This window comes from Peromyscus leucopus, chromosome 22, assembly GCF_004664715.2.
Source record: "Peromyscus leucopus breed LL Stock chromosome 22, UCI_PerLeu_2.1, whole genome shotgun sequence".
Lineage (NCBI taxonomy): Eukaryota > Metazoa > Chordata > Mammalia > Rodentia > Cricetidae > Peromyscus > Peromyscus leucopus.
The window spans coordinates 16063027-16076987 of NC_051081.1; the positions used below are offsets into that span (position 1 = coordinate 16063027).

The following is a 13961-nucleotide window of genomic DNA, read 5'->3' on the forward strand; positions in this document are numbered from 1 at the left end:
TTCTTAAGCTAACATTGAGGCGCCTGGGTTTGAGATGATTAAAGAACTAGGTTCTGATTTCTTGGCTTGTCTTTGTTGGGTAGGAGCTTTGTTCTTTTGTTTCTGTTTCCTCTCTTGGTTTTCCTAGAGTGTGATGCCTGTATATTGCCTGTTTTTACTGGCCTGCTGAGATGGTGTGTTCCCAGGGAATGCCTCCTGATATTGGAGACAAGGATACAGTGACAAGGAGGGGGTTGATGTTAGGACAGGAAGATCTGTGGGATCCACAAGGGATGTGGGCAGTTGGAAAGGAGGCTGCAGTGGGTCTTCTACTGAAGCACTTGGGGCAAGACTGAAGGGTTGGGTCCAGGGCAGTGATTCTCAACCTGTGGGACCCAAACCCTTTGGGGGTGTCAAATGACCCTCTTATAGGATATCATATTTCCTGTGTATCAGATATTACAGAATGATTCATCACAGTAGCACAGTACAGTTATGAAGTAGCAATAAGATAATTTTATAATTGGGGGGAGGTCACAAAAACATGAGGCACTGTATTAAGGGGTCACAGAATTAGGAAGGTTGAGAACCACTGGTCACAGAGAGGGAGAGGAGAAGGTCTGTGAACAGAGGGAGGGGAGAAGGTATGCAGGCAGCTTACCTGGTTTTCTGGTAGGATTGGCCTGTTTAGCAGGGAGTGCCTTCTAGAGTCCAGGACTGGGATATAGTGATGAGTGAAAGGATGGGGGGTAGAAGGAGGTGGTCTGTAGGATCCACAGGAGATGTGGGGAGGGGGAGGGAGGATGCAGGTGTGATGATCTGTTGCAGCACTAGGGACAAGACTGAGCAACTGGGTCTAGGGGAACAGAGATAGCACATTATTATTCTTAATCCTGAAGTGTAAAAAACAGAAAATAGGCCTAGCATCATTGGCTTATAGGGTCAGTCACAGTGGTGACAATTGATACTAATGAAAATGCTACCCCAAGACATTGATATGTTTTGAATATGAGTGTAAACTGATTTATTTAACTGAAGCTGCATATATATTGAAAACACTTTAAGTAAGGGGTTACTGGAGGTGTAGGTGGGTTTAAGAACTAAATATGCTGGAAAAATTAAAAACCATTCCTCTAACATTTTATTTCATTATATTGCAATGAAATAAGAACTGCCATGTGTTTCATTCATGTTTTCAAAGCTAAATGTCTGGGTTCCTCAAAGGAAAGGCCAGCATACTAGGTTTTGGTACATGCTGACTTCTAGGGCCAGGCCTTTGGCAGACATTGTGTGTATGTGTCAACTCCTAGACCTGGACCTCTTGCAGACATGGTGTGTATGGATCAGTTCCTAGACCTGGACCTCTTGTAGACAAAGGGTATATGGATCAGTTCCTAAACCTGGACCTCTTGAAGACAATGGGTGTATGAATCAGTTCCTAGACCTGGACCTCTTGCAGACAATGGGTGTATGGATCAGTTCCTAGGGCTGGACTTCTGGTAGACAGTGGATGAACATGCATATTACTGTTAGCTCCACTACAAGGATTGTGGAGAATTTCCATCTACCCTGGGTCTTAAGTAAAACTTTCCATGGTTCCTACCCTTCTCACTGGTATATGGATGTCCCACCCACCCAGCCCAGTTCCGCTTACTATAAAGCCTCGACATGTCAAGCGTGAACTCTCCTAGAGATGACTTCCTCTGTTTCAAATGCATTCACATTCACTCTATTTTTGAAGAAGACTGAGACTTTCCATGAGACCTTGTGCAAATCATGAATTTCAAAATATACTTTGTTCACTCAGAGGAGCACTGAATTCCCCAGGAAGTTGAAAAGATCACCTTCGTCTGCTTATCACTAACCATTGTAGTAACTATTTCTGTTGATATGGAGTTTCCTGTGCACTCTGCTATTCATAGCAGTCAAGGACAAGCTAGGGAATGCATCTTTTCACTCTATCCACATAAGTTTACCTTGGGCTGTGCAAGGTGGCCCATGCCTTTAATTCCAAGACAGCACTCAGGAGGCAGAGTTAGGCAGCACTTTATGAGATCAAGGCCAGCCTGGTCTCCATAATGAGTTCCAGGACAGCCAGAGATACATGATGAGACCCTGTCTTGAATGACCGCCCCCCACCAGCTGCCAATAAAGCTTTGCCTTGACCTCCTCAAGTCCTCAGTAGAGAATGGGTCCAAAGGGGAAGTGCAGGTCAGGGGAGGCATATGCTGTCATTCAAAGGGTCAGGGTATGGAAGCCCAAAAGCCATGTGTCTAAAATTGTCATATGCCCTTTTACCTCATAAAAAAGTACGAAATTTCCATAAGACATTCACTCTCCGCTAGGCATAGTAGCACATGATTGTAATCACATCACTTGCATAGTAGAAGCAGGAGGATCAAGAGTTCAGGGTTAGCCTTGGCTACATAATGAGTCTGAGTCCAACCTGAGCTATGTCAGATACTCTCACTAAAACAAAGCAAAACAAATGCTGGGGATGTAGCTTAGATGGTAGGGTGCTTGCAGATCATGCATGAAACCCAAGTGCAGTCCCAGCACTGCATAAAATTAGGTATCATGGCACACACTGGTGATCCCAGCACTACAGAAGTTAGGAAGATCAGAGTTGAAAGTCATCCTTGACTATATAGTAGTGCAAGACCAGCATGTACAACATAAGGCACTATCAGAACAATAAAAGCAAAGCTTTATTCTCATGGTGATGGGCTAGCTGCCTCTCTCTTTCATCATGACAGCTATGAGGAGAATATCATATATTGCTATGAGGCTTTCTCACAGCACCAACACCTGCTTTCATTCTGTATTACCATAAGTGTTCACACCTCCATTTTAGAGCAAAAGAAACTGACTTCCAGATGATTCTAAACATCCTGAGATGTCGGGATAGTGACAAAGTTATGACCAGAGCTTGGGTCTGCAAATACCAGCATACTGCTTCTCCTTTGAAATACAGACATTGGCTTGAGTTCAGTCCGAATGACAATCCTGACCACCTCCCCATACTGTATACTCTACCAGTGCTTTTTCTCAGCCTCCATAGAAGAGTCTAAATTTGCCCTTCCAGCATCCAGCACTCATTGCTGGTTCCCATATGAGTCCCTATGGCAAAGTTGACAGGTACAGTTGTATGCTATACACTGCTCAGCTCAACAGACTTCATTAATATCACAACTTATATAGTGGTCCTGTCTCATTGTGGAAAAGCTGTGCCATGAACCACCAGTCATGTGTGGCTTATTGTGGAGCTAGTATTGTGGAGTAGTATGATTATATTACACATAATATTATACATACATCAGATATATTATTACATATGTAGCTTCCTATTTGTACATAATCCTTTCTATCCTTATCATCCAATACATAAATAGAATATCACCTAAAAAGACTAATATCTAAAAATCAAGTATATATTAACAAATAAATAAATACTCTTACTTTTATAATAATATAGTGAAGTAAAAATGAATTTGTTTTTTATTAAGCAGAAACAGAAAATAATTTTTTGGACAGAAAATAAATGTCTTGGGTCAATTTATAATGTTGTAATTTTAAAAAACTGGCCCATATTATTTTTCTTCTTGGGATAGCAACATACTTAGTTAGTAGTATCAGTTAACAAACTGATAAAATATGAAAATTAATCTACAACATTATCAATGTCAGTGTGTTAGTAACTTGCATGTGGACTTTGAAAAACAATAGGAAGGAAAAAAAACCAGTTAAAATTACAAAGCATGGACAATGGTGTCCTAAAATGTTTCCGTACTCAAGACAAATCAGTAGTGAAGATGGTCACAATTATTTATACCTCTATTTGCAGCCTGCTTTACCAGGTGGTATTGGATTTTTATCATCACCAAGTAGACCCTACTCCCCTAACCTTGAATCTAGTATGGATTTGTTTCTCCATTATGACCTAATAAGCTACAGCAAAATTGATGATGTGACCATTTGGAGTCTTTTGGAATACCACTCTGTGAACAAAACCAAACCAGCTTGTTTGATTGGTTGTCAGCCCAACTGAAACCATGATAGGCCAATCAGACCACCACAGAGCCACAGCTGACTATAAACATGGCTAAGTCTCAAAACACTCAGCCCAATTGAGACCAAACTGCGAATCCCTATTATAGTGAATTATTTTAAGTGGTTATTTTAAGACATAATACTTTGAGGGTGGCTGGTACACACTAAATCTGTCTCAAAATTTCACAAAAGTGAAAACAACATTATTGTATGCTCTTCATATTTTGTGTCCTTTTGCTGGAAGAGTCCCTGAGAGAAATTCTTCCACTCCATTTGTGGTTCTACTTAGAGAATTGTATCCACTGTGCAGCTGCTTAAAGCCATAGGTTGGCTTTATCTCCAGCTGGAGACACACGGGAGTTCACCAAAGGACGCTGGAGCTGTTGTTTTCACATGACTATGCCAAAAGGAGAAAACTGCCTTGGAAATTAGTCTCTCAGACAAATTTGTAAGCTTGGCAAACTCCGACTTGTAGCAGACCTTTCCTGGTGAGGCATTAGGTGCAGTTTTGTGAAACCACCCAAATTGCCTGCAGAAACTGCTTTAGTCCCAAAGCTCAGCAGGGCAGAGCCATGCCTGCAGGCTCACTCCTGTGATTTGAGGACTGTGACACTGTGGCGCTGTTTAAAATCTAAGAGAAACTTTTAAAGATGATTCTGAAGGTAATAATAACAATTATGACGGTTTTACATTTATATCTCCTCCTCTCTAAGAGGTCTGTATAGAAGCCTGAACACCCTGGAGGAGGTCCTATATATACAGTTGTCCTTTGACCAAAGGAGGAACTAGTAAACATGCTCTACAAAAGGCTCTTCATGGAACAGAATAAATGGAAGGAAAGTGGATGACAGAATGAAAATGATAAAGAAGGTCGAGGGAGACAGTGGGGGAAATGAGATTTGTTTCCTTCGGGGTTCAGAGTTCAAATCTCAGTAATAAAGAATTTAATTTAGGTTCATCACCATTTTGCATCCGATTCCCCTTTACATTAGAGGGAGGTTTTCTTTCTTTCTTTTTTCTTTTTCTTCTTCTGCTTGCAATAAGAGTGCCAGACACTGCTACCACAAAAGCTATTCCCCTCCTCTGACTGTTGGGAGCAGGCTTTGTCCCCACTCTGAGAAGAATGCTACTCTGTACAGCTGTTTTAGGGAGCCAGTCACATATATTTCCACCCTTAAACACATTCCAGTCCCTCCAAAGGCACCGATGGAGCTAAACCGGAGAGAACAAATGTCAGTAGTTGTGATACAATGCCAACGACTGAGTTCGTCTTTTAAAAAGAAGGAAATCACTGTACTGCTGCAGCCCACCTGCACAGCGTCTCCTCCCACCTAACCTCATCACTGGGGACTCTGCCTCCTCGTGTGAACCCAGGGACCTCTGAGCTCTACCCCAGCCCTAACTATCAGTCTTTTTTTCTGAACCAACCTAATTCCTGCTATGCTACCTGAAGAAGCATTGTCTACAAGGGACCCCACAGCAGACACGCTTGCCTCGGGTCCAGACTGGGCAGCAGTGATCAAAGAATGGAACACTAACCCACAAAGATGGAAACAGATAACTATACCAAGAAACGGTTTAAACATCGTAACTCCTGATGCCAAGAGCTCCATGTGAAAACGCAAACACAGTCAGAACAACATTCCTCCTCTAGAAACCAGAGGCCCTATTGCAATAGGCTCCGAGGAAAGCAATTCAGCTGAAGCATGAGACAAGGACTTCAAAATAGCCGTTATGAATATGTTCAAGAACCTAAAGTGGGTATGGATAAATGCCTTCATGAAGACTGTGAAAACAGTGAAATGAAACAATGAAAATAATTCGAGACAAGACAATAGAATTTAACAAAGAAATGGAATCACTGAAGAAAATTCAAACTGAAATAAAACTGGAAATGAACTTAAGATGTCAAACAAAAACCTTAGAGGTAAGACTAAAAGAATAAAAGGTCTAGAAGAGAGGATTTCAGATCCTGAAGACAAGGTAGAAGAAATAGATAGATCACTCAAAGAAAATGGTAAATACTTTTTGAATCCAGGCACAAAATATTCAGGAAATCTGGGAAACTACCAAAAGACCAAATCTAAAAATAATAGATATAGAGATAGAAAAAGAAACTCAGGCCAAAGGTACAGAAAATACTTTTAACAAAATCATATAAGAAAATTTCTCCAACCTAAAGAAAGAGATGCCTGTCAAGGTACAAGAAGCATACAGAGCACCAAAGAGACAGGATCAGAAAAGGAAGTTCCCAGGATGCATAACAATCAAAACACTAAATGTATGGAATGAAAAAGGACAGTTAAAGCTGCAGGAGGAGAAGACTAAGCCACTTAGGAAGGCAGGTCCATTAGAATAACACCTTTCTTCCCAGTGACAACTCTGGGAGCCAGGAGGGCCTGGAAGAATGCTCTATAAACAATGAGAGACCACAGATGCCAGCTCAGACTACTATACTGAGCAAAACTATCAATCACAATTGATGAAGGAGGATGAGAAGGAGGAGGAGGAGGAGAAGGAGGAGGAGGAGAAGAGAACATTCTATAACAAAAACCAAATTTGAGTAATTTTCTACCTACCAATCCAGCTATACAGAAGGCACTTGAAGGAAAACTTCATTGTAAAGAAGTTAACTACACTCAAGATGACACAAGAAGAAATAAATTATTCAAGAAAAGTTCATTGAAAAATGAGAGAACCCACACAACAGCAAAATAACAAGAATAAGTAACACTGCTCATTATTATCCCAATGTTAATGGTCTCAATTCCCACCCCTGAAAAGTCACAGACTGACAAATTAAAATAGAAAACATGAGCCATCTTTCTTCTGCATCTAAGAAACACATCTCACCATGAAGGATAGGCATCATGTTAGAGTAAACAGATCAAAAAAGGTATTCCAGGTAAATGAGCACAAGCAATTCCACTAAAATCAGGAACAAGACAAAGTTGTCCACTCTCTTCTTACATATTCAATATAGTACTTGAAGTCTTACCTAAATCAACAAGACAGCTGAAGGGGACCAAGAGGATACAAATTGGAAAGGAAGAAATCAAGGTATCTTTACTTGCAAATATTGTGATTTTATACATGAAAGAACCTAAAGATTTCACAAAGAAACTCCTATCACTGATAAAACAGGATACAAAATTAATACAAAAATCAGTAGCCTTCCTATAGAGAAATGACAAATGTGGAGAAAGAAATCAGAGAAACAGCACCTTTCATAATAGCCTAAAAGAAATCTTGAGATAACCCTAACCAAGAAAAATGAAAGAATTGCTTAACAAAAACTTAAAGACATTGAAGAAAGGAATTGAAACCACTACAGAAGATGGAAAGATCCCTCATGCTCATGTATTCATACTGTGAAAAAGACCATCCCACCCAAAACAATCTACAGGTTCAATGCAATTCCCATCAAAATTCCAACATTGAAAAATCAATCTTCAACTTCATATGGAAACACAAAAAAACAGGTTAGCTAAATCAATCCTGAATAATAAAAGTACTGCTGGGGGGTATCATTAACCCAGATTTCAAGTTGTATTACAGAGCTATAGTAAAAAAGGCACCATAGGATTTATAATTGACACTCACTGGCAATACTGTCCTCCAGTCCAGTGTCACTGTGTATGTCAATCACATTCCAGAGCAGGTCCATGACCAGGAGTAGTTGGCCAACATAAATGAAGTTTTATTTTGCTATGACATTTTTTTTTCATTTTATTGGTCTTTTCTGACCTTCATTTTGTGTTTTTTTTTAAAGAGAGAAACATGATTTGAATATTAGTATCATAATAGAAATAAGCTTAAAATATTAAGACTGTGGAAAACAGCAACATTTTATGGAATTAACATGAAAGAAATCCTTTAAGAACATGGAGTATACATCATATTCCTAGATAGGAAAGTAATTCTGTGAAAATGCCAATCAACGTAATTTCTAATAAAATTTTATAAGAGTTCTTTTTCAAGTAGTCAAATAAATTAATTCTAAAATTCTTTCATAAAGATAAAATTAGGCCAAATTCTCCTGTAAGAACTAAGTTAGAAGTGTTTCTTATGATTTATTAAGGCTTACTTTAAATTTTGAGTAATGAAGACATTGTAGAATGCTAATTTTAACAGTATAGATGAACCAGGACACACAGACCCACACAAAAGTTACTCGAGACATGAGAAGATAGCTTTATAAATTAGGAAAGAGTCTATTCGATAAAAATCCCTAGCACCGTTGGTGATTTGTGTGATAAAATATTATGCCATTAAATCAAAACTGAAACTGAGCCTCTGCCTCTCATCATGCACAATTATTGAAGCCAGATAAGTCAAAGGCTAAAAGCTATAGAGGAAAAAGTATGAAACTTTTTCAAAAACAATAAAACCTAGGAGACTATTTTTATGACTTGAGACATGCCTAACTACACAGCTGACTCTTTGCAATGTGAAGTAGTGCAAAATGTCACATAGCACAAGAACTACTCACAGGGTTCCTATAAACCCCCAAAAGAGCAAAAGTTAAATGACAGACTTTTAGTGACAACATTAACTTTTATAAATAAAGTAAATGACAAGCTCAAAATTCAGATTAACGGCACCTCCGTGCATTAGGTTTGTCAAGAACCGATAAGAAGGGCTCCATCAACTAAATACAGCAGAGTCTGACATCTCTGCGTCTTCACCTCACACTGTTTCTTGCCATGCATGATAAAGTATTTATTTTATTACACTATTATTTATACATTGCCACTACAAAGTGGAATTTTAAATCAAATTTCAATTTTAACAGCATTTCAGTTCACTATACAAAGACTGATTTGGTCACAACTGGACACTCTAAAAGTCTAAGCAGAGGTTGCTGGCCAGTGGAACAGGTGAGATGTGACAAATACTATTTCTTGTCATTGAAGTTATTGGACATAGTTGAAACACAAGCCTTCATTGACAGAACTGTCTTCTACATCTGAAAGATGATAATTGGATGAGTTACCGAGTGAACTCTTTTAACTATTCTTCTTAGTCAAAATTGTTCATAGTACAGGGTCCATATTGATACTGCTACAACGTCCCATCACAAAATTAGAGCCGTTCAGCTGGAAGCCAGATCACACCCACCCTTTATCATCCCATGCATGGGTACACCTGAAAGTGATCTAATTCATTCATTGTAAGTCAGGGAATGAAGATAGAAGGAAGGAGAGGATGTGTGTGTGTGTGTGTGTGTGTGTGTGTGTGTGTGTGTGTGTGTGTAACCATTTTCATGAGACAAAGCTTGATACATACAACCACAGTATTGAAGGTAATTTTAGCAGGTAGTAAGTTGTAGGCATGATCTTAGAGACGTGTATGCTTTTTGTTGAAAGTAGAAAGCCACTTCACTCTTGCCAAATATTCCACAAACCCCTAATTACTGAGCTTGAAAATGCCACTGCAAATATCAAGGGTATCACCCACAAGGAACACCTAAAATTAAAAATATAGACTCAATAAATTTATTGGTGCCGGCGGCCCACAAAGGAAGGACAGGTTTTCAGAGTCTGGAAAGGAAAGACGAGAAGCCAGAAAGACTAGGCATAACTGGTGGACACCGTGACATTTTCCATAGCCTTGTAAGAGGTAGCCCATGCCTGAGGTCACAAGGTAAGTTGTCTCTGAAGAGAACTGTCTGTCACCAGTGTCTCCCACCTGCAGAGGCCTGATGCTTCCTAACCTGCCTCCCCAAAGTCTGCATAATGCTAGTTCAGGTTGTTAGTCAAGTAAGAAAGAGCATCGATGGCCAGAGTCCAGATGCATGGTTTGTGTCAGGGTGGTCACAGGAACACTGTGATGCCAAATACTGAAGATAGCTCCAGTCCCCCTCGTGCCTGTCCCTTCTTAGAGATGTGTCTTATGGATGTCCTTTAGGATGAGGGCCAATTATGTCACAGAAGAGAAGAGAGTGGTGGCCAGCAAGGACCCCTTGTGCAGAAAAACAATGTGAATCACTCCAAATGTGCACCAAGTTTCCATTTGCTGTCATTCTTGGGTCGAGGAATAGAAACTAAAGTCTTGAACAATAAGCTTAAGTTGCTTCAGAAATCACTACTGACACACATTAATTTTACTTGCCTGGAAGTGACAAAACAAAAAATAATTTAAAAAAAAAAAAAAAAAGCATCCCTTGGTGGGTCATGTGACTTTGCCTGACCTCCGGACAGATCTCTCTTGTCCAGCAGTGTTGGAGGAGCTTGCGAAATCCGTGGAGGTTTTCACCGCCCCTGCAGGGAGAAAACAGGTGGATGGATAGATGAGCATGGCCTTGCTCCTCGTCTCCTTGCTGGCGTTCCTGGGCTCGGGGACAGGATGTCACCACTGGCTGTGCTATTGCTCGAACAGGGTCCTCCTCTGCCAAGACAGCAAGGTGACCGAGATTCCGTCCGACCTCCCCCGGATCGCCGTGGAACTGTGAGTATCACCGCGGGGACAGCTGTGCGGCTGCCATTTGTGCGCAGAGAACTATTATTATTTTCCTAGTAGACTGATATCTGCCGGGCTGAACTAGTTCTGTCCCGACCAAAAGCTACAGTAAAACAAACTCCCCCAGACAGACGCTTCTGTCCTGTGGCTGTCCAAGGCGACTTGGTGAGAGTTTATACTGGCATTTGTCAGGGAAGGCCAGTGTGGAAACCAAAGGGGAGTAGTTTGGGGGACACATTTACTCTAGGGCTCCACACTCCCTCCAGATGCAGGAAAGGTAAAAAGGAAAGGAAAGTAGAATTGGGAGACCTTCACCTGGAGGCAAGAAGAGCTAGCCGAGGCCAGCTGTACACACACCGTGGATCTCAAGGCAAGGGTGCCCAAGCTTGCGGCTTTGGAGACAGCAGCAGGTAGTTCCGGAGTTCTGGGGTTCCAGGGTTGTTCTTAGTGGAGAAAGGGAAGCTTGAGACGTGTGGAAAGAGTGTGAAGAAAAGAGGAACCGCTGAAAGGGAGAGAGAAAACAGAATAATAAACAACAGGGAAAGTGATGCCAAGTCTGGATTCTTTGCTAAAATTCATTTAAATTTCATTTAAATATGAATTAATTAAAATTAAATTTCATTAAAATTTATTTAAATATTAAATAAAAAGTATTTAAACAGGAAGTAGACATTTGCCTAGAACTAGGCAAGAACTGGGACAGATATCTCAACCTCTCTCTCTTTGCTTTGCAATGGGGAATCCAGTGACCACACACTAAAGAAATTTCCAAACTCTCTCAGCCTGTTGAGAAGGAGCCAGAGCATATGAAACAGAGGATCGCACGCACCCACTCAGTGCGTTCTTTCCTGGAGCCCCAGCCCCGGGCTCTGTGATTGCCCAGGTACTGAGAACCGCAAGCACGGCTCAGATAGCGAACCACCTCAGGTTTTTCACTCCAAGCCAGGACTGCGACTCTCAGATTATCTCTCTAGGATAATGTTTGGAACTCAGCCCTCTCGGGTGACCTCTCGAGTCTACAGCAACTGTGCAGAAGCAGTGACTGGGAGAAAAGAAAACATTGCCCGGCTCTGTGTTTTGGCTACCCTGCCCAGATGAGGCAGCTGTCTTGATTACACTGAAGGATGTGCTGTGCACAGACAGTCTGGTGCATGAGGTCACTCTAAAACAGGGCAGGTCAACGCGCCCTTAGCCCCGAAAGTTATCTGCAGGTCAGGCTTCAGGCGCTTACCTTCCCTGAACCACGACTTCCTACTTCTAAAGTGATTTTAACACTCGCTTGGGTGACTGTGACATGCGGCATAGATCCTTTCCTGAGATCCACACTGAGTCCCCTCTCTCTGGGTCTCCTCTACTGCCTCCCTGTGCCCCCGTGGGCCAAGCAGTGGCATCCGAGTTTTGAAGGAAACATCCCCTATAGATTTAATTGATGAGTCAGTAGTATTCCACGGCCCTCCAGACCCCCTCCCATGCCTCGATGTCTTCTGGCTGTAATTTCTTCCTAAGAAGAGGGACTTTTTTCCCCTTCTGCATTGAAAATGTTGGATAACAAGAAAAATAAAAAGGGAGGAATGAAGGATGAGAATAAAGGAAAGAAAAAAGGAAAGGAGAAAGGGGAGACTGGGGAAAATACGTGTGCATGATTCAGAGGGCCCAGCAATATGACTTCTTTTTCTTACACTAAGGTATAACTAACTAAAATACATCCTTTTTCAAGAGCATTTCATGGCTGAGGAAAAAGCATGAGGTGTTGGAATTTTATAGAGAGTGGGAGAATGTTAGACAGAACAGCAGAAACAAACTTCATACTCTTGACTCTGGTCAGCCCTAATTACATGTACACAAGAGAGGAAATGCATAAAATTGAAAGGGCCAAGACAAACGCATGCTGACTGTTGGCATTCCCTGCCCCCATCGCTAAGGAATGAGCCTGGTTGTTTGGAAGCTCTTGGAACTGTGGTAAGATCCATCCTCTCTGGAGGCCTTAAGTCACAACCTACTAAGTAGGTTAGCAATCTTCTTGCCAAAGGGCACCGAGAAAAAGAAGCTAAAATAGAACAATAATTTGAGGTGTGTGTGTGTGTATGTGTGTGTGCAGAAAAGAAGATGAAGTGTCAAAAACTGACATTCTGTGCGAACGAACAATTGGTTTTTGGGTTTTTTTTTTTGTTTTGTTTTGTTTTTAAATATCCTTATAAGGATAGACTTAGGGTAAACTGGAAATTTGACAAAAGAGGTGAAATTGTGGGCTCTGCCTGGAATTTCTCTTTCACCTGGCGGTAGTGTTCTGAGTTGGGGTAATGACGTCAGGGACTGTCATGTCGGGGAAGGCTGGGTCAACCAGCTGAGATTCACTGACGACGATGGCTTGACCCAACAACAAGAAAAGCTGCACTGCTCACCTGGAGGAAAACACCTGTGGTCCTCCAGGTTTGCAGCAGTTCCACTTCATTTCACGTATGTGCCACTGTTACCAAAGATGACTATACCCTAAAATATGCATGTGCTTGTATGAACAGAACTCAGAAGGTCCATGGACAAGCAAGTGGATTCTGTCTTCCAAATGGCTCCTGCTGTGTGCTTTATGCCTTAGATGTAGGGCTTCACTAAAAATTCACAATGCAAGTTCAAGGGTAGCACAGTTGTTTTTGCAAAAGCCTCAATGCTGCTCCTCTGTGACATTGAGAAGAACCAAATCTAAGTCTGCTTTTGTATCTCTGCTGCATTGTGTGGGAAATGTAGACTTTCTGTTCTTCTGGGGAAAAAATACCAATATGCTGTTCTTAGAGTCTGGACTAGGGGCCAGCTGTATGGGTCATTTAGTCTCTTTTGCGCTATTCAACTCAAGTGTGGTGGTGTAAAAGCAGACAGAGACAGCAGGTAAATGAAGGAAATGGTTTGCCCTCACAAAACTTTTTGTGCCCATGCTGAAATTTAAATTTTATATCATCTTGACAATACAAAAATCTTTTGATTTTTTTCCCAAATGTGTAAAAAAAAATGTGGGGCGTGAAAAAGATTTATAGTTCATGGTCTTTGAAAAAGCAAAATCACAAAAGTGTTACTTTGGTTGTATGATAGCCGATTTGGCCCAATCTAGGTTGTCTGCCACCCACTCTTGCTTTGACTGAGAGTTTCTTCTGAGTTGAGAGAATAAATTGAATATAAGTGGTCTAGGAACTTGAAGCATGTCACCGCAGAGAGAGCACTAAACTAGGCAGGGAGAGCCAGGAGTTGGGGCCACGCAGAGCCAGAGTTACAGGATCATCTTCTAACTGATCCTGACAAGGATAGAATATTAGTGTCTCCACACTGAAAGACCCAAGTTTAAACCAGAGCTGTGCAAATATCTTCTTACTCTATCATCTGTGCTCCCGGCTGGATGAAGGAAATGACAGTGTGTGCCTACCTCACGGAATCGCTGTGGGGACTAAATGAGACAATGCCAGTAACAAACAGCAGCTTGTCTC

At 41.3% G+C, this 13961-nt stretch overlaps 1 protein-coding gene across 1 annotated transcript in view; it reads left to right on the forward strand.

The window, feature by feature from the left end:
• The first annotated feature begins 10230 nt into the window (after positions 1-10230).
• Positions 10231-13961, forward strand: part of Fshr (follicle stimulating hormone receptor) — a 179618-nt gene continuing 175887 nt past the window's right edge. The window contains exon 1 of the mRNA XM_037197963.1: positions 10231-10479. Within this exon, the coding sequence (XP_037053858.1) occupies positions 10322-10479 (158 nt within the window). The 5' untranslated portion in view covers positions 10231-10321. The remainder of the gene's footprint in view (positions 10480-13961) is intronic.